Raw genomic sequence first — 21,982 nt, 5'->3', positions numbered from 1 at the left:
TAATGTTGGAGAGGAGAAGTGGAGCCTGATCAATCTGAAATATTATCAATCATCTTCTTACCAATGTATTGATACCTGCTGTATGTCGGCAGATGCTCAAACAGAAAGTGCTGCTGTTCCAGTTTGTCCAGCAGAGGGCGCCGTGGCACCAGCACAGCCTGTAAAGGGTCACCCCACCTTTCATCTCATGAAGCTCAGCCATCTCTTCTTGGTCATTCTCAGAACAGGTGTCATGTTTCCTGATGATGTCACAGTGATGTCATCACACTTGTGCTTCAGGTGTGCAGTTTCACAGACGCGACTGTTGACGGTCGACGTCATATAAATGTTGAACTGAATGTCAACGTCGAAAATGTTAAAATAGAAATTCTCCTTTTCGGGTGAATTATGTGTAAATTATTAAATTATATTTTTACTTGAAGATTCAGAGGAGCTGGTGGACTTTTGTCAGCCCTGATTAGTGTCTGCAGGCGTCCTCTCTGAGTACCAACAACCTCCGTTAAGAAGGTGGAGCAGCTCGTATGTTACCTGACTGGAGACATGGAGTTGGGACAGTCAGAGGACTCACTTCAGACAACTTTAATTAATGGATGAAACTGAACCTGATGATGTCCACAGTGTCCAACAGCAGCCTGAAAACTCAGCAGCATTTAGTCTGAATCCTGTCAGAACAACACAGAGAAACAATGAAGCTCTGAAAGTTTACTGTTCACACCCGCAGGTGTGAACTTCATCCTATAAAAGATATTCAGATCTATAGTGTGAAAATTGAATATTAAATCAATCAATCCTTGGTGTGTTTAGTTTGTCATCATCTGTGGGATCATCATGAAGAAAGAACTGGACTATTAAAACCTGCGGCTGCTGTGAACATGAACCTGATGTCTTCAGGACTTCATCAGGAAACTGTTGATCAAATGAAATGAGCTCAAACATCATCACATGTACCTAAAAACAAGCAATGACAAATAAAAGTCTGTTTCTCAAACACGTTTCTCCTCTGCGACAGAACGAAGAGAATAAAACCGTCTGAAGCTTCAGGAAGCAGATTATTATTCCTTCAAACAGGAAGTGAACTCAGACTCACGGCCGTCTTTCTTTCACTGCTTCACACTTTAATCAGATCCAAACACAGTAGTGCAACATGAACTGTGAGTGTGATATTCAACCAAACCGAGTCCCAGCCTCCTTCATCCTCCTCCTCCTCAGTCTGTCCGTCCGTCACCGATCCTCAGGACAGAGTCTGTTTGGTCCTGGATCTGGATCTGGATCCGGATCCACCTGTTTCTGTTTCCTGCAGCTCAGATAACACCTGAGATTTTACCGTCAATGAGCCACTTCAAACATGTAAAACACCGCAGAGAGGATCAGGATCAGGATCTGGATCTGGATCTGTGAGGTACTGCTGAGACTGAACTCCTCCGTCCAGTTCAACATCAACAGGCTTCGGTTTCCTTCAGACAATCATCATCATCATCATCATCATCATCATCATCATCATCCACACAGACGAAGAGCAGCTCTCCTCCACAAACCAAACATTCAAAGGCTCAGAGTCAAAGAGAGAAACTCGTTTAATGCAACACACACCGGCGGCGTCTTCGCACCGACACGGATCAATCGATCGAACGCTCGCCATCCACTCTGATCAGACCGGCTGCTGACGGACGCGTCCTGTCCGCTGCACCTGAGCTGAGCCCGGCAGGTGACGCTGACCCTGAAGCCCCGACAGGTGAGCAGAAACCTGCAGCGCTGCACTGTGGTTTCCATGGTTACAGAAGAATACCTGAAGGTCATTTAAAGATCCTTTGCGGATTCAGGCTGAATCCAAACGTCCAGACCTGAACCTGACCTGGACTGAGGTCACTTCCTGTGACGTGTTCACTGTCATCACGTGGAGTCTGGGTGTGTGTGTGTGTGTGTGTGAGGCCAGAGGACTCAGAGCTCTGACGTCTGCTTTCCGTCCTCAGATGGATGAAAACTTGTTCGTTTTCTCTGCGATGTCGTCAGTTAGTGCTAACGAGCTAACGAGCTAAAGCTAACCGTTACTCGCCTCACCGATTCTTCACCTTCAGAAGTTGCTGCAACTTTTATTAGTGACTCGATTAATCGTTGCCACAGAAATCTGCGACTCATTTTAAGGTCATTTCATTAGTTATAATGTGTGTGTGTGAGGCCTGTGAAGCTACGATACAGCTACAAGTATTAATACTTGTCCTGTAGTACTGGTATCACTGCCTGGAGTAACAGTAGTACTGGTGGTGGTATCAGTGTGGCCCTCAGAGCTCCTGGTTGTTATATTATTGTTGTGATTCATGATGATGAGCTCATGTTCAGGGAAGCCTGGACTCTGGAGGTCTCACGTGGACTGACGTTGGACTGACGTTGGACTGATGTTGGACTGATGATGTGTCCAGTCTGAGCGTTTGGATTCAGCCGTTTTGTTCCTGATGGATTTAAAGTTTTGCAGGGTGTCTGTGAACGTGTCTGCAGGCGAGCGTCGGATCGGTTCAGGTTTAAACGCTCTGCCGGGGGGCCTGCGGTCGAGCTGGAGGCCACGCCGGCCCAAACATAAGACGACCTGACAGGTTTGAAAAACAGACTCGTCGTGTCGGGAAAGTTTCCTGTCGATTCTTCTGTGGAGGCAGAAGGTGAATCCAACATTAACTCTGATTTCTCCTCATCGACGAGATGTTTTAATTCTTTTGTTGGAAAAAACTTTTAGCTTAGCAGCATTAAGGCTAAAAACAACCCATAATGCAACACTGGCTCTCACCCCGGACTCTATCGAAGGTGAGGATGGCGTCTTATGTTTGGGCCACGAGCGCCCGGCTGACCTCTGACCTGCAGCTCGACGCTGAGGCCGGTGTGTGTTGCACGTTATTCTCCACGACGGCGAAGCGCCGACGGAGTCGACGTCGCTTCAGTCACGCTCATCCTGACCGAGCGTGAGTGTTCTGAACGGTCTCGAGCGGTTTCGGGATCGGTTTCAGGACACCTCGATGATCTCCATGCTGCCGGAGAAGCTCGACTGACTCCCCACCTTCCCCATCTCCTCTCTGGATCTGCTGTCCGTCATCCCGTCTCCGAACTCCATCTGGCAGCTGCGTCTCTTCAGCTGCTTCTCGAAGCTGCTCTCTTCGTGCCAGCTCCTCCTTGAGTCTCCGCGGTCCCCCGTCCTCTGCCGGCTGCGCCGCCGCACCGCCTCCAGGCCGTGGCCGCAGCTGTACGCCGCGAAGCTGCCGCCGCTCAGGATGGCCGAGGTGGAGTAAAAGCGCGTGGAGTCGGAGGACAGGTACCAACCGCCGGCCAAGGAGGAGGTGGAGACGGTGACGGGGCCCAGCAGGATGTCCGAGTGCCATCCTTTCAGGGCCCCGCTGGACCCGGATTTGGCCAGGTGCTGCTGGCTGCGCGACAGGCCAAACAGGAAGCTGGTGGCGCTCTCCTCCATGCTGCCGCTCCGGTGCAGCTGGTGTGAACAGTTCGGAGCAGCGGGCGGAGGTTTGGCGAAGCCGCCGGAGGCCGGCGGTCCGTCGGCCTCCTCCTTGTCGGGGCTCTGCTCCGGAGTGGACTGCTCTGAAACCTCCTCCACTGGGGAGAACTGGCAGGGTTTACTGGTCGGCTCTTTGAAGGCAGACGGTTTGTAGTACTCGCCGGCGTCTCCTGATCCGCCGTGAGGGAGGAAGACCCGGTGAGGAGCGCTCCCGCCCGGCTCGCCGTACGACTTTATGTCCAGAGAGAAGGAGCGCTTCAGCCGGGTGTTGTCTTCGGATCCGTCGGCGAGCTGCAGGCCGCTCAGAGCCTGGGCCAGCAGATGCTCCTCGGGGGCGTCGGCTAAAACGCAGGGCAGGGTGAGGGGCTCCGTCGGGGCCGGGCCGGGGCCCGCGGGGACCTCCTCACAGGCTGGGGGCTCCGGGTCCTCGGGCGCAGCGGGGACCTCGCCGCTGGGCTCTGGATGATGGAGGGACTTCAGTTTAGTTTCAGTACCATGAGGACTTTTTATCTTCTTCTCAAAGTCCAGCAGCTGACCCAGGAAGTTAAAGTTGGGGGAGATGGTCGGCCTCTTCTCCTTCACAAACCTGCGAGGACAAAGAATGTGGACGTCCGTCATTAGTGTGAATCACGACGAGGGTTCGTAATGAGCAGTGACACGCAGCGCGGTTTAATTAGAGGGTTAACGAGGCCGTGGACTCATTAGCACAGACTATGTGGAGAGGAATGTGAACATCGAACAGGAAACATGGAAAAACTGATTTCAGATCAGTTGTGTAAAATCTTCAAACAAACTTTCTGAAGTCACTTCAGAACTTTATTAATCCCACAGCAGGACATCTAATTGTTACATGCAGCAACAATAAAAGGACCAAAAGAGTCATAAAAAGGTTTCAGGTATCACTCAGCCATGTGCAGTATATGTACATTATATACAAAGAGTATTACAGTACTGCTGCCACAAGAAGACAAAGTATATGCTGCCTTCAGATTCATAATAATAATAATAATAGTGTTGATACTAATGCATGATGGGAAATGTAGGATTCAGTGTTTCTGGGGTTTGATGGATAGAAGACAGAAGTGAGACAGGTGAGTCTCTGCAGGTGAAGCAGGTTTGAAAGGTGGAACGTGGTTTAGAGGACAGTCCTGTAATCTGAGACGTGTGACGGACCAACAGACAGCGAAGCATCAAATGATGCTCACCTGTACGCCTCGTCCAGCGACATGTCCATCCTCTTCATGATGTAAGCGATGGCGATGGTGGCTGAGCGCGAGATTCCAGCCAGGCAGTGAACCAGGACCCGAGCGTTGGAGGCTTTCGCCTTCTCTGAAATACACAAAACACTGACGGTTATCATTTTAATCTCATTATAAAGGAATATTTCTCCAACAACCAATCAGACTGCAGCTTCCATCACGTCTGTCCAGACTCATATATATATATATATATATATATATATCTACTCTGTCTCTGAAGGACTTTCATTAAAGGAGTTCAGTGTCTTCACTTAGAGACTGTCTGTCTAGAGGACGGACAGAGGACGGACAGAGAGCTTCATCACATGGAGCAACAACAACCACCTGAAGATCAACATCAACCAATCAGCTCGAGGAGACCACGATGCTTCAGCATTAACAGGATCTGAGCAGGTGTGAAACATGGTCACAGTCTGCCTCGTGCTCCTGAGAGACGCTGCTGAATAACAATGATGATGTCACAGTGACCTTTGACCTTAGATCTAATCAGTTCATCCTCGAGTCGAAGTGAACGCCGTGGCCGAATCTGAGGAAAGTCCTCGAAGGCGTTTGTGAGACGAGCATCATGTTTCCCTGTCGCCTGTGTGGAGGTAGAAAAGATGAGAGAAATGGCGGCTGACCTATGAACTCCACGGATCTGTCCAACCAGGGCAGGATCTTCTCACAGAACGAGTCGTTGACGGGGACTCGCAGGAAGTGAGACTCTGGGATGAAGTCAGGTTTGGGGCAGGTGTTGCTGGCGTTCAGGACGTAGCTGATGTCGTTCTGCTGCATCAGATCCTGGAGAGACAAAACAAGAGCTGGGTCATCTAAAGATCCTGACCTCAGGGTCCAGTTCCTCCAGGAGAACATGAGCTGGATCAGTCTCATCCGTAGCTGTTTTATTGTTGTAAGAGACGCTACACACTGTTTTCACCTGCAGCCACCGGCAGAAACCAGAAACCTGGTTTTCATCAGAGAAACCAACAAACAAACACGACTGAATCGGAATCTGTGACAGGAAACATGTGACACGTGGCCTGAAAAGGCCACCTGGGCAGGTGTCTGTGGCTCTCTGGTACCTTGTTGAGGACGTCTCTCTGGCAGCCCAGGTACAGGTGAGGCAGGATGCGGGTCGGTCCGACGTTGGTGACTGGCAGGCAGGGCTGGGAGATACAGGAGGGGACCACAGCAGACTTTCCCTCGCACAGACCCGGAAACAGGTGGGAGAACTCTGAGAAACCACCTGAGGGGAACAAACCAGGAACCAGGAGATCAGTAAAACCTAAAGATCCTGTAAGAACACGATTCCTCTGGTTTCAGACGTCCTAAAGACCGACAGGCTGGAACACTTTACCCAAACACACCGATTTCATCTGCAGACTACCTGACTGGACCCGGTCCAGCTCGGTCCCCTTCAGTCACAATAACTGATGTACTTCCATCTGTGATCAGATTTCTTTTGTGGACCAACTGTCGCTGATTTCCCATCTTTCTCTAGCGCCACCTTCAGGTGTTCCTGTTCATACTTTGAGACATGAGCTTTATTTTTAGCTCTCTGATCAGGTGTCAGGTGTGCTGAAGCTGTGTTAGCCGTGAAGCGACGGGAAATCCAGACTCCTGATGCTTCAGGTACAGGTGAGAAACCTGATCTGAGTCTCATGTCTTTTATTTTATATAATCTTCTATCTGTGCTCCTAATGATTGTTGAGTGCAGTTCAGCCTCTTTCTCAGTATTTATTCTATTAAATGCTCAATAACATTTATCGCAGTAATTCATCGTGTTTAACCGTTTCCATTGAACGGATGTTGAATATCTCTCTGATCTATCAGCGGTCTTCAGTCTAAAATCTGATCTCTCATCAGTTTGAACCTGATTTGTTTACAGTAATATTGAACAGCCACAGATGGTTCATCCTCTACGCTTGTTGCCAGGCAACAAGCCTCTGAACTGATCCTCTGCAGCCTCCTTCAGCGCTGCAGGTCCGACATGAAGCTGATGAAGAGATGTTCTTTCCTCGGGGTACACATGTGACCGCCGCTCATTCTACTCAAATAAATTATTTTCTGTTTCCCAGCATGCTGCAGGAGTCTGAACCGAATCACACCATGTGATCCATCATATTCTAAGAAACACAGAGGACGCTGCCCGCTGTCCACAGCCAAACATTTCATTCATTCATAAGGATTTTCACAGATTGATCAGAATATATTTGTATTATTATAATTATTAGGCTTTTTAATGCATAGACTTTGTAGAAAAACCTTCTGACACAATCACTACTTTTAATTTTGTGACCTAATGGGAAAAAATGCTGATCTTAGTTAAAATCTGGTCCTGTAATATTGTCATTTATTTAAAAAAAGAAATTAGTTTCTTTCACCTATTTTTGTCTTTTCTCTTTTAGGCCTCTCAGCTTATTAAATTCTTTTCAAATATCTGCCATTTTTATTCATTTTTTATGTCAATAATTTGTGTATTAAAGAGTGTGGAGAATAGAGGCGTTCACCTGTTAATCAACATTTATGTTTTTCTTCTTGTCTGAAAACCTTCAGTTCCTCTCAGACAAACAGGAGGAGATGGAGCGTCTGTTGGGACTATTTTCTGCGGCGGATGAATCCACATTTGTTGCTGTGGTGAGTGTTTGTGGCAGCAGGACGGTGTGTGTGTGACTGAGTCAGAATAAACTACAGTGTGTGTGTTCATGGTTAATATTTGTTCAGAAACAGTTTTTAACTTGGAGACTTTATGATTCAAGTATTACCGTCCGTGTTCAGAGACTTCACAGCCTGATTGTGATCCTTTCTTTCCTCTTAACTTCTGTTAAAATCTTTGTCAGTCGCAGAAACGGGTTCCTCGTTTATTCACAGCAGACACAAGTTGTTGTGTAACTATTAAACCTTTGACCGACTGATTTTAGGAAGCCCAGAAGTCTTTGTGTTTTCAAAGCTCGAGGGTGGAGTCGTCAGTGCAGCATTACATCACAGTTACATAACGTAACCCTGAGTGGAAAGAAGGGAGGACGTCTGCAGTCAACCCGTCTGTCGGTCAAACCAATAAACAGCTTTATCACCAGCGACCGAGCTGAAACTCAGAGCGTAAAGAGCCGGAGAACATGAAGGATGCTGTTTGAGCTAATCAAGTTTCTTCTGTCATCTCAGGCTTGTCTCTGTCTCACTGATCGTTACACTCGAACTAGTCTGACTCGTCAGGGTCTTGTGAATGTTTTGACTAGTCTCGATGTCATGAACCTTCTGACTGGGACTGACCTGAGAGCAGGTGTACGGAGGGGAAGCTCCTCTCAAGTTTAACCAACAGGACACTGAGGAAAGACTCGGAGCCGAGAGCAGCCGGATCTGAAGAACTCTGATCATATACGACGACCTCCTGATCGCCCTGCAGCTCCAACTACAACACACAGAAAGACAGGGAGGGATTACACAAGTTAATCGTAATATATAAGAAACTTTCAGATACTTGCACAGTTTCTTTACAATAACACAGATTCTCCGTACGTTTCTCTTCCTGCAGCGTTTCTGCCTGTGAAGGTGATTTTCTGACCAACAGTAAAGAGTTTGGCTTTATCATCGCAGTCACAGTGACAGAGTTCCTACAACAAGAACATTTTTCACCACCTGTGAACATTCACCTTTTCAGATCTGTGGTTGTGTTTAATATTTGATGATTCTGGTGTTTCTACACAGAAAAGTTCTGTTTCTCTACTCGTAGTAAAGCCATCATAACCCTGACAGTCTGACTTTGACTCCAAGTGATGAAATTTGAAACACAATGTAGCTTCAGGATGAAGGTAGCATCAGGATGAAGGTAGCTTCAGGATGAAGGTAGCATCAGGATGAAGGTAGCATCAGGATGAAGGTAGCTTCAGGATGAAGGTAGCATGAAGGTAGCATCAGGATGAAGTTAGCAGGATGAAGGTAGGAGGATGAGGGTAGCATCAGGATGAAGGTAGCATCAGGATGAAGGTAGCATGAAGGTAGCTTCAGGATGAAGGTAGCATCAGGATGAAGGTAGCACCAGGATGAAGGTAGAATCAGGATGAAGGTAGCATCAGGATGAAGGTAGCAGGATGAAGGTAGAATCAGGATGAAGGTAGAATCAGGATGAAGGTAGCATCAGGATGAAAGTAGCACCAGGATGAAGGTAGCTTCAGGAAGAAGGTAGCTTCAGGATGAAGGAAGCATGAAGGTAGAATCAGGATGAGGGTAGCATCAGGATGAAGGTAGCATCAGGATGAAGGAAGCATGAAGGTAGAATCAGGATGAAGGTAGAATCAGGATGAAGGTAGAATCAGCATGAAGGTAGCTTCAGGATGAAGGTAGCAGGATGAAGGTAGCTTCAGGATGAAGGTAGCTTCAGGATGAAGGTAGCACCAGGGTGAAGGTAGCATGAAGGTAGCTTCAGGATGAAGGTAGCTTCAGGATGAAGGTAGCAGGATGAAGGTAGCAGGATGAAGGTAGCTTCAGGATGAAGGTAGCATCAGGATGAAGGTAGCATGAAGGTAGCTTCAGGATGAAGGTAGCACCAGGATGAAGTCGGGGGCTCTGGCAGTCCACAGCCTCCCTCTCAGCTGAGGCTAAACCACTGCGGTTTGGCTGCTCTACAACTTGCAGTCACTTGAGGAAACTCTGCTTTCTCTCTTCACTGCACACAGAATTAATTACAGCTCATAATCATACGGAAAATGTTGCCTCAGTAATAAAAGGAGCAGCCGAGCTTCCTCGGAGCCGTTACTGCAGTTTAACACGACGCCACAAAAAGGGAGGAGCGGCCTCTGCAGCTCGCAAACTCTCTTTGTTCAGTATTAATACACTGCTGTGAGGTCAGACGGCCACGTCCAACAGGGCAGCGTCAGGTTTAAAACACAGCCAGGAGGTCAGTCTGACAACACACCGAAACACAACGCTGGATTTCTCACACAATAACACTCCATACATGCAGTACTACTGAGTATTACTGTGTACAGCACACCTCAGCCATCATATTCTTCTGTGCATTGTTCTTATTTTAATCTAATCATGCTGTGATGTTCATATTAGTTCATGTTTTCATGCTTCAATGATGTTTCATGTTCGTGTTCCCTCAACATGACGACATGTTTCTGACCAGCGCTGCACGACGACCGAGTAACTTCTTCCCGGAGTAATGACATCTGGTTTCAGCTTCCTCTGCAGTGGCAGAAGAAATAAGACTTAATGTTAAAAATCTCCTTCAGGTTTTGTCTCATAATCATCATGTTTTAAAGATTTTTTTTCACCATCCACAGTAATCCAGTGATTATTGTTTCCATGGTTACGGTGCAAACAGGGACAACTGGCAGCTGATGCAGCATCGCTTCTCATGGTTCAGATTTTAAAGAGCCGTGGAGGATTCATGCTTTGATGGCTGCTGCTCATTCAGGCACAAATAACCACTTTCACTGATTACACTATTTACAGATACTACGTGATGTCGTGAAGCAGCGAAGCGGAAAATAATCACATCTTCAAACACCGTCGAGGTCTCTGTTCAATTTCCTTCATGGTTTTAGTCATGAGTTCGTTGCCTGTTTACTGTGGCAAAACAAACGAGACAAAGGCAAACTTCAAACCATCAAACCATCAAACCACCAAACCAACAAACCACCAAACCACCAAACCATCAAACCATCAAACCATCAAACCAACAAACCACCAAACCAACAAACCACCAAACCACCAAACCATCAAACCATCAAACCATCAAACCAACAAACCACCAAACCAACAAACCACCAAACCACCAAACCATCAAACCATCAAACCATCAAACCAACAAACCACCAAACCAACAAACCAACAAACCACCAAACCATCACCGACCGCGCTTCAGATTTAGTTTGGCAAAAAAAAAAAAAAGAAAGAAAAAAAAAATCAATGAAGTTTTATCCTGAGGGTCGATCCAGAGGGAAGGTCAAAGGTCATCCTCTGACTCCTGACTCAGGAGATTTCAGACAGTAAACTCATCACTGCGGTTCACCTGTTTACCCTGATGTGATGCGTAAAAGGTGAGAAAGAGTCTCCTAAAACCGACCTTTAAGAGAGATCAGGTGTTCAAACTGACCCCCAGACCCCCCCAGCATCGCCTCTATTCCTACGATGTTGTCTTTCTTTGATCTGGTCGATAATCATGCTCTACATTTTTCGAACTACATTTCCCATAATGCCTTTCAGGAAGCAAACAGACTTTTAATCCTTTATTTGTTTACATTAGTCAAACTGTCTCCATCTGAATTAGCTGCTAATGAGTTAGCTCCTGAGAGAATGACCTCCACAGGAAGTGACATCACACTGAATGATGTCATGTGTCTGCATTCAGATCTGACTGATTATGACTCTAAGGAGGAGGAGGAGGAGGAGAGAGTATCTTCATGTCCTCCTGCTGCAGCTCCACCTGCTGACCATGCACCTGTCCCCTCCACTGTCCCCTCCACTGTCCCCTCCACTGTCCCCTCCACCTCACAGTGTCCCAGCTGTCTCCCTCTCCTGCCCACCTGCTGTAAAGCTCTGACGCTGATGTGTGTGGATCTGGTTTTTGGAGGATTTTGTCCCTCCCGGGTTGGAGTCTGTCTCGTGTTTACCTTCTTCTTGGCCGAGTGCTGCAGCAGCTCAGCGATCTGGACTTTGTCCTGCTGCAGTCTCCTCTTCATCAGCTTGGAACAGTTCACGTTCACCGCCTCCAGGATGTGTGAGGTGTTGTAGTCCACGAAGGGCCGGCTGTCGATCAGCACCACCCGGTCCAGCCCCCCCTCCAGCAGGGACACCAGAGCCTCCGCCCCGATGGGCCGCACCGCTCCCGGCCTCAGCATCCCAGAGCCGGACTTGGACCATGATCCCGGTCCCACAGGATGCTCCGACATGTCAAACTACTTCCCTCCCTTCCCTCCCACCCCCCCACCCCCCTCCCTCCCTGCTCGTAGTCCTCCTCCCCCTCCCCCTGGGCGTCCCAGGCCGGCGGTCCAGTGCAGTGACGCAGCCTGGCGAGGACCCTCAGAGGATGAAGGGCTCCATTGTGTCGGTTGGGTATGATGTCATCCTGATGGCGCTTGGCAGTCCAAAACCCCGGGACGAGAGACAGAGAGAGAGAGAGACAGAGAGAGAGAGAGAGAGAGAGAGAGAGAGAGAGAGAGAGAGAGAGAGAGAGAGAGAGAGAGAAAGAAAGAGAGAGACGAGAGAGAGAGAGAGACAGAGAGAAAGCGAGCTCTGCACTGACAGTGTGTGTGTGTGTGTGTGTGTGTGTGTGTGTGTGTGTGCGTGCTGGGTCTTTCAGTGGTGTGTAGGCCGGGGGGTAGGTCTCATTCACACCAAAGCAGGCGTGAAGCAAAAGGCGTCTTTTCTGCTGGACTGAGCACTGATGACATCACTCTGCACCTTGATCCTGGTCTTCATGCTGAAGTGGTTTCTGGAACAAGAAAACAAAGAAGGAAAGGAAAGAAGAGTCAGGTTTGGCTTCAGGTTCATCGCAGACCGCCTTCTGTAATGCTGCACGCTGCTCTACGTGAACATGTAGATGTTCTGCTTTTGCTGTAAAGCAACAGTCAGGTGGCCTCACACCTGTCAGGTAAAGATAAAGGTAAAGCTGCTCACAGCTCAGAGACCAGGAGTCACAAGTCAAAACGCTGCTCCACAGGAAAGGCCAGGATGATCAGGAGTCATCCTCTGGAGAGCAGGAACATACACACTGACCCCCAGATTCCACCGGGGGGCGTAGCGTCCGCGTGGAGCTTATCGCTGCCAATGTAGTCAATGAGTGCATTTCCACCGGGTGCAGAGAATACTCGCCGAGTCTACTTCTGACAGGCGACACGTCAATCGGCACAGAGCAGATCGAGCCAGACAGGAAGTCACACACAGGTACAGTGCAGAGAATCCAGTCAGTTTTCAAAATAAAACACCCTGTGCAGACTACACCGACAGAAAACACGACCAAAACAACTACGAGCCGACTGACCCGCGGTCGAAGCACAGACATCGAGGGAAAATGACCAAATCAGCTAAAACTGAGCAAGTTAACAAAACAAGACATTAAAAACGCTGCTCCTGAAACACGCCCCCACGAGGACATCATGGAGACGCACCTCAGGGTAACGTTCATGTCAGTTTTTAAAGCATCTTGTTCCACAGACTGATGGACAGAGGGTCTCCCAAAGAGCAGAGGTCATCACAGACTGAACCTCCTCCAAACGCAGTGAAACAGCGTCTGAAGCCTGACTTCTTCAAACACGTCTCTCAGATCGACCTCACTTCCTGTCGACGTCCCTCCTCCCTGCAGACTGACTCACAGCTCTGCAGCAGGAAATTCCCTCACTGCAAAACCTGCATTTACACAGCCGACGACAACGCAAAGAAAATCCCCAACATGTTCGTACACACACACACACACACACACACACACACACACAGACAGACAGACAGACAGACAGACACACACACACACACACACAGACACACACACACACACACAGACAGACACACACACACACACACACACACAGACAGAAACATACAGACACACACACACTGACACACACACACACACACACACATCAGACGCCATCTTTCCTCTTTTCACATGAAGTGCAATAATTAGCACTTTTTCTGAACCTTGTTTTCCTCATATTTTTATTCCAATCACTAATCAATATTGATTCTTCGTTATCAGGATTTTGATTAATAGCATATAATCACCTTCATATGAACTGAAGATTGTTAAGATATAGATATATATGAAAGTACATGTACTCAGACTGGTTCTGAAGGACTGCTTGTGTGTATCCCTGAAGTCTGCCGCCTTAGACGACAGGAGACAACTGTCTGACTGGAGGGGGGGTCACTGCTCTGTCCAGGCAGGACAACACACAGTATGAAAAGAACCACGTCCACCGAGTGACAACAAGACACGAGATCTGATACGACACACAGAGACACACTGCAGGCGGCCTTTCTCTCGTCAGTTCATCATTTAGCTTATAAACTGTCAGTTTCAATGCTACATGCTACATGATTCTGACTGTTAGCATTAGCTGTCTTTCAATGCGCAGTCAGCTAATGCTAGCTAATGCTAACACTGCTAACGGTTCATCACCAACCTGCACCTTCAGCTACTGTATGTTTGTCTGTTGGTGCTCAACGCTGCTAACGTGTTTGAAGCTAACTAATGCTATTTGGGGTTAATCTTTAGTTTCTAGTTTCTGTTTATTAATGATGAGGCTGTTGTGAGCTCAGAGTTTAATGAAAACATCACTGATTGGCTGTATTTCTGTTCTGTAACGAGACGCCGTGTGTAACACCTCTGTGTTCATATGATCCATCACAAACCTCGACTGAAACTGATCAAACAGTCCCGATCGTTCTGACAGAAAAGAGCAACGATCCACATCTGAAGACAAAGACACGAGAGCGCAAAGGTTCGGAGAGAAAGACGGCAACAAAAGAAGAAAATGTCATAAACTAAAAACGCTCTGAAGCTCGCAGACAGCAGCTGGAGCCCCGGGCTGCGTCTCTAACACCACGTTCCACTTCACACCATAAACCAGAATAAATGGGATTCAATCATGTTTTTCAAGCCGGGACATTCCTCTGCAGACATCTGATCTCACACAAATTACCGGCTACAACCAGCTCTGAGCAGATGGCATCTTCGTGTTTCATGCAGTAAAAACATCTGTGTGATGCTGATGCTTCAGAGGTCACTGAGGGTGACACGCTTTAAAATCTACTGAAACCAGACGACCTTTGTTCAGTTTCAGCTTCTGTCTCTGAACTTCCTACAACAACACGACAACAGGAAGCAGTTTGATCTGAAAGGAACCAATGACGACGCGTTTGATGTCTGTGTGCTGAGACGGCAGAGCACATTTTAACTTCAGCTGAGACACGATCCATTAGGATTATAAAAAAGACAGTTTGGGGTTTGTGTGTATTTCTGTGAGCACATAAAGCAACAGGAAATGATGCCTCGTCATCACCTTCCTCACTCTGATATAATCTGACACCTGTTATACTGTTTAATCTGTGAAACACTCCATTCACACCTGTATGAATATGAGATCAGTATCATGTGATCAGTTATCTGGATCAACACAAACATGTAAAGCAGGTGTGAATGTGATCACATCTGTTTGATCACATCTGGAGGAAGTGTGACTCATACTGTGTTTGGATCCATCCTGTTGACATCACAACACAACACAACACTCAGATATTCGTTTATCTCTAATATAACATTTAGGTTGTTTGGTTTCGAGCAGGAGAGACGGCTGACAGAGACAGAACTCTAATGACGGATTCTACTCTGAGCCACGAACGCACCAAAAGGTACGATTCAACAGAAGAGTGTGAGAAATGACAGTCACACAGGTGGACCTGAACGATACAGGTGAGAAACACCTGAGCCTGTGTGACAGGTGGCGCTCACCTGTGCAGCTGATATTTTACACAAAGAAAGAAAAACCTTCCTGTTTCACAGCTGCTGAATTCTTGTCGTAGACAAATAAACATACCTGCTGATTCTGAATCTGACGCAGCAACACGTTTCAAACAGGAGCAACTGAAGACTGGGAAAGATGTGGAACGCTCCAAAAACACCTGTTTGGATCATTCCACAGGTAAACAGGCTGATTGGTAACAGGTGATAGCATCATGATTGAAAGGCTCAGTGGTTCACAGCGAGGATGGAGCGACAGGATTGGATAAAGAGATTAACACCTGGACTGAATCCTGCACAGTGCAACAGTCTGATCATACAGCAGGTAATAAACCAGCAGGCGCCATGTTTTTAAGAATGATAATACATTAAGTGAAACATAAAACATTCAGTGCAGGCAGGAGGTAAAGACGGGATCATACAACAAACTGTATTCAGACCGTTATCGTTAAAGATCAAATGAAATCCCATCTCACTCAGGTGAGTGTATGAGCTCACACAGCAGAGCCTGGGAGCAGAGTTTGGATCTACTCTGAGGAGAAACAGCCTCAGGCTTCTCCACAGCTGCCCTCCAGCTTCCTCTGCAGCTCATCCAGGGACTCGAACACTTGAACCAACTGGTGCATCTTTTCAGACATTTACTAGATCAAAATGATTGCAGGAACACGAGGGACCATTCTATCGCCAAGCAGTTCACAACAGCGAGCAGGTGTTTCCTGATTACACCTGCAGCAGGGCGTGATCAGGAGTTCAACCTGTCGGCCCACTACGACCAAAGGTTAATACCTCAGCTCTGACAGCAGCCAATCAGAGGACTTTAACCCCCCCGAGACATCAAAGACAGACAGGTTGAACTCACGCAGGAGAGGCAGAGCTCACCTGAGCCAAAACCAACACGGATACAAAGCTGATTGAACACAGCAGGAAGTCACGCTGAGACTTCAGACAGGCTGTGATGGAAGCCTCAGAGTGAAAGGTGAGAAAAGGTAAACTGACGCAGAGCGAGGTTTCTGTGAGGGTTTCCTGCAGCAGACCACCTCACCTGAAACACGGAGGGCCTCCATCATCCTGTGTGTGTGTGTGTGTGTGTGTGTGTGTGTGTGTGTGTGTGTGTGTGCCTCGCCCTCAGTCAAACAAACACACAGACCTGCAGCACACACATGAGACCTGGGAGCGACGCACCCACCGCCCAAAGGCTGCCGTCCAGGAACGTCCTGAACACAGCAGAATGACACGTGAAGCCAGGCGGGGGGTCTCTGCAGATACAGACTCACACCTGGGGTGGGTCGTCACGTGCGGACAGGTCATCTGCGTCCTGCACCGTCGACCTTTAATCAGAGCAACACGTCACCGTGCAGAGAAGAAGACAAACGGCTCCGTCAGGGGGATCACATCCCAACCATCACCACAGCAGGTCTGAGGTCAGTTTGATAATCACTGCTGGGTTGCATCCCCAGGAAGGTGTGGATGAAGATCAAGTGGTGTGACTGACAGCTCCAGGAAAGCCTCTGACGGAGCTCGTGGGGGGGGTGTTTGGTCGTCAGATACTTAACCGCTAACTGACTTTAACTGCACCACCAGGTGATGCTAAGACAACATGTCAGAGCCACCGTCTGAATGTGCAAACATATTTGTATTCTTCATACATACAGAGCCTGCAGTCGCTGCTTTCACTGCAGAGCAGTTAACGAACTCCTGTCGAGGCTTGAAAAGTACAAACCACAGAGCTGTCTGACTTCTCTGCCTCGTTGTAGAGTCCAGACTGAAGATCAGCCCTGCAGCTCACTGCCAAACAGACGCCAGATTCTCCTCCAGAGCTGTGATACCACCCTGCCTCCAGCCTCGTATCCATGGACTCATCTCTCACGTGGACGCCCCGTCTGAGCCTCGAGTCGCCACACTGTCGACCAACCAGCACCTTTAATTCACGGAGGTTCATGTGAAGACAAACGGTGGTTTCAGTCCGCAGGCCCACCGGTGGACCCTCGAGCAACAACCTAAAGTTAGTCCTGATGTGTCGAGAAACGACTGCGACGTCGTTAAAAAGGAGCAGAAAAGTTTTCTGACGATCTGTCGTGGACTGAAGCGTCGACCCGACCTGAAGGTGACTCTCAAAGTGTCAGCGAACACAACTAGAAACAACCACAGCGACGTCCACATCCACGGCAGCTGCCATGGCAACCTGGTCCACGATGTGGACATCAAAGCAGACTGTTGAACTTTATCTCTTCAGGAAATCTTTAGCGAGTGAGAGCTAATGATTATTTTAGACAATAAAATGTCATAAACTAGTAAAAATGTCCATCTCAGATTCAAAGACGCCCTCTTCATCCTCCCTCACCACCATCACAGTGTCGTTGTTGTCATGTGTGACCATGACAGATCCTGAACCTGCTCCAGTTCAAAGGCCTTCACTAACTCACATGTTCTAATAGATGATCTGTACAGGGGGGCTAACACTCACCTGGTTAGCAGGTAGCTTCTAAAGCAATATCTCACTGATCACCATGTCCGAACTGACTGCAGGTCAGATTTACTCAGACTGTTGTGCTGTGATCAGCAACATAAACACATGAAAGAGACACCATGATGTTATGATGACCATGACTGAGATCACAGACTGATGCAGCGAATGATGAAGTGACGACAGATGATCGACAGAAGACGTCTCAGCCTACAGCTGGATCTGACCCCCGACAGTCTGGACTGACAGTGTGCAGGACAGGTGTGCTCCACTTAAATCCCGCCCACTTCCCCTGAGACGTCTGCGGTTAACTGGGGGCCGAGGGCGTCAATGAGGGGAAGTGGAGCTACTAATGAAAGACAAAAGCAGAAAATCTTCACATTTTAAAAGTTAGAAAAAGAAAGTTTGAATTATTATTGATTAACTGAGCAATAAAACAGAGGCGGACTCAGTTTGTGTCAATCAACCTCTGAATGGACAGAAGACTCCTGATTTGTCAGTATGAACAGTTTATAAAGAGGCTCATCATCCGTGCATTCAGTTCAGATACAAAACAGAGAAACGACAACTGGAACCAGAGAATAATCAACAATTTAACCCAACGTCCATTTAAAATCACAACATTTGAGCCCTCTGTAAGACCCTGGAGGCACAGCAGCAGAAGAAGAAGTCTTGGAACAGCAGCCCAGATGTGCTGATCTGAGTTTTAACAGACGAAGGTGTATTTGTTTACCTCTACACACCACGGGCTCCTTCAGAATAAAGGCACAGTCTCTGGCAGCCAGTAACAGGATAAAGAAATCACTTCCAATGACAGAAAAGGTCTCAGTCTCTTCATTCAGGGACAAATTAAATACCTGGACAGGATTGAATGAAGTACTCAAGTACTGCATGTTACTGTTGATGCTTCTGGTGTCAAACCAAACCAAACAATGTGTTCGTATGTTGCTCTGAGGTCTCTCACTTCCTGTCTGTGGTTCTCAGCCTGAAGCTCATTGGCTCCAGCTGAAGACTTCTGTAACACTGTAAATGTTGGTCTTTCATCACTTTAAAGCCAAGTTGACCAACAGTCAACGATCCACCAGAAGCCTGCAGTGACGTGCTGAAGTGTGATCGACCTGATCGTCAGGGATAACGACACACATTTTTAAATGTTTGGGTTATGAGTGACCTTTAAATCCCCTCGCAGGGAAAAATAAACCCATCAATTCTCAGAGCTGAACGCCGACTTCCTCAATGAGCCGAGAATAAAATTGCAGGATACAATAAAATGTCAGTTAGTCATGAACGGCAGCTGAATACGGGCCAAGAGTCTGTCTAATCTGATCCGGTGTCAGTGTCCAGTCACCTGAAAACATTTTAACAAACCTGTCCCTGAAGGCACCGCTGCAGCTGAGAGCGACAGTAAGACCCGTCCCCTCATCGAGGGACGCTTTGAGTCTTCAGTCAGCACGGGGACACATTCAGGACTACAGCCACGTATCAGGGACGGAAAAATGACCAAAGAACACGAGCACCTGAACAAGCCGCGAGCGACGCTTCTGGCTGCTTCCACGACTATTACACACAGACGTGAGGCTTCAGTTCATTATTTTCATCACCAGCTCATCCGTCAGTGATTCTGAGGTAAACTCCTTAACTGTTTATTCAAAGAAATGTCAGAAACTAAAAATGTCCAAGGTGGCGTCTTCAAATGTCTCGTTCTGTTGGTGTAACAAAAACTGGAAATCAGTAAGTATAATAAGAGCAAAACCTGAAGTTTCAACTTCTACACAAAGCTGAGTAACTGTGAGTTCTGAGGTGCTGCTTTAGCATTCCTTCCAATATTCATGATATTAGTTATATGTTATAAACAGTGATCAAAAGTTATGGGTTTTTTTGAGGTGTTATTGGAAAATAATGTTTCACCTCTGTGGCAGTATTTGTATCATGTATGGCTGAAATGAATCAGGGTAAATTTAAGGTTTAACTTCAATGTCTGTGGATAAAAAGTTGTGTAAACACTAGTCAATAATTAAATAAGTGCATAAACTGAGTTTGGGTCAAAGTCAATACTGAGAATTAAATAAGGATTCATGCAAGTGTTCAAGTTTCACTTTAATGTCGGTTTTCATTGAGTTCAGGTGTGTAAAAACAGATTTTCTTCAAACTTTGTCAGAAATCATAAACACTGCTGAAAAAGGACAGCCAGTTTAAGGTGGTGTTAAATAATGACGTTTTCTGGATCTATTAAAAGTTATCTTTTTTTAAGGAGGTTTGGCATTACTGAAGAGGAGACTGCTTCACTTTAATGTCAGCTGGTTAAAGCGCTTCTCACCTCTGGCCGACTACCTGCCTGTCGGAGGTGAGTTTGGAGGAACTTCTGGGTGTATTTGGGCGACATTTTCAGATGTTACGTTCACGTTAGCTCGCTGTTCTCTGACATTTTGTCGGTCTGTTGACGACCGACTGACCGCCAGGCCGAACCCCGTAAAAACAACCACAAAAAGCGACTTTTTCCTGCTTTCTCCTCTGCTCGTCCGACATTCACACACGGCGTTACCGTCGACTTCAGCAGACACATGAACTAAACTCTAACTTTAGGCCCCGTTAACGGAACTTTAGCAGATGCTGGTTTACACTTGAACTACACATTTCGCTTAACTCACCGTTTGAAAACTCGACGTCGAAAGTGTAAACGGCGCCCGAGCCCCCCAGGCGGGTTTAAAGATGGAGTCCGGCTGGATGAAACGGAGAGGTTATCGCTTTATCGGAGAAAGTAGAGGCGGTTGAGGCTGAAGGGAGAAGAGGGTGACTCCGCTCTCGAGTCCTCCTGCTGCCATAAGAGATGAGGTCACTGCGTTAAAAATAAAAGGATGTCGTCATTCAAGCTCCAGTCAAAATGAACTCAACAGGCGTCTTAAAGGCGCAGGCGGACTCACACTCAGCCGACAGAAAACAAGAAGGTTCAAACCGTGTTTTAGTCTAATTCTGATGGATTAAAACACATGAGTTAAACCTTTGGCGGTGGCGATGGTGGAATGTAGCTAGGTAAAATCAAATATAAATCAACTCAAGTATATATTTGAGGTATCTGTTCTTTAGTGAAGTATTTCCATTTCATTACATTTTCTACTTAAGTCTGTACATTTTCCGATAATTGTTGAAACAGACTTGAAAAACTGTGAATCACTGTCACTTGTTGTTGCTTAACTTTATTCAACACAAAGCGATCACCTCACTGTTGACAACACTTCACTGTGTACAGCAGTACGTGAACGCATCGCCGTTCCAATGTTCCTCAGTATGTTCGTCAGCCTGCGAACGCATCACCATTCCACGCCATATAATCAGCACGTGAACGCATCATCGTTCACATGCACTTCAATATGCTCATCAGCAAGGAATTGCATCACCATTCAAATGAATTTTACCATGTATGATCAGTAAGTGAACGTATCACCATTTAAATTAACTTTAGCACTTATGATCAGTAAGTGAACGCATCAACGCGTTGCATGAGAGCAGTGCAGCTGAGTCTCATGCAGGTTTTGGTGTGCAGCGTTTGGTTTCCCTCCTGAGCCTTCAGTTACAGGACGGTGAGCAGACGGGGGACAATGGATGTGATGAAAGCTGGAGAAAACTCAAAGCTCTCTCATACTGGAGCAATTAGCATGCATGGTTAGCTCCGACTGATGAGTGTGAATGAAATGATCAAAGCTCAGAGCTGGGAGACCCCACCACACTAAAACCAACATTAGTCTAATAACATTTTCCAGAAAATACAAGGTCCAAGTGTGTCTGAAACTTGGTGAAGAGTTAAATGTTTTTATTAGTACAACTATTGAACTATTAGAGCTACTATCTGTGAAAGACTCACTGTTTTCAGATGTGGCAGATTTTATTAAAAATACTGAAATTATTTTAAAAGCAGCAGGTCACTTTTAACCCTTTTTATTGCTATTTAATATCCTAATGCATCCAAGTTTGTTATGGATCCTCCTGCAAGTAAACACAGGCCATCTTACTGGGAAAACCCCATCGACTGAGGAGGACAATGTGATATAACTGAAAGCTCCAGTCAGTAAGTGGACCCTGTTTTATAAACTGTTGTTTTTAAGGTCAAGCATGAACTTTAAATCTGAGGTGAGAAAGTGACAGATGACAGAAGGTGACAGATGGTTGTGAAGTGCAGTTTCAGTTTGTAAGACGTTTAAAGACAGATGTCAGTTTATAATCTGTGGCGTGTCAGATTATTTGAATTGGCACCACAGCCTAAAAAATACGGATGCAGTCTCTGTGACGTCACCCACAGGTTTTCATGGCCCTGACATCAAGAGTCTCAT

The 21,982-nt window shown here is 46.9% G+C and overlaps 1 protein-coding gene across 1 annotated transcript; it reads right to left on the bottom strand.

The window, feature by feature from the left end:
• Positions 1-622: 622 nt before the first annotated feature.
• On the bottom strand, positions 623-11,634 carry dusp16 (dual specificity phosphatase 16). The gene is made up of 6 exons (XM_041963833.1): positions 11,349-11,634; positions 8,002-8,140; positions 5,814-5,977; positions 5,373-5,532; positions 4,699-4,822; positions 623-4,079 (listed from the first exon to the last, which is right to left on the bottom strand). Exons 1-6 carry the CDS (start codon positions 11,625-11,627, stop codon positions 2,990-2,992), a joined length of 1,956 nt encoding a protein of 651 aa, XP_041819767.1. The 5' UTR covers positions 11,628-11,634; the 3' UTR covers positions 623-2,989.
• Positions 11,635-21,982: the final 10,348 nt, after the last annotated feature.

This window comes from Chelmon rostratus, chromosome 22, assembly GCF_017976325.1.
Source record: "Chelmon rostratus isolate fCheRos1 chromosome 22, fCheRos1.pri, whole genome shotgun sequence".
Classification (NCBI taxonomy): Eukaryota; Metazoa; Chordata; class Actinopteri; order Chaetodontiformes; family Chaetodontidae; genus Chelmon; species Chelmon rostratus.
The sequence above is the reverse complement of the archived record's forward strand: the minus strand, read 5'-3'. Positions and strand labels throughout refer to the sequence as shown.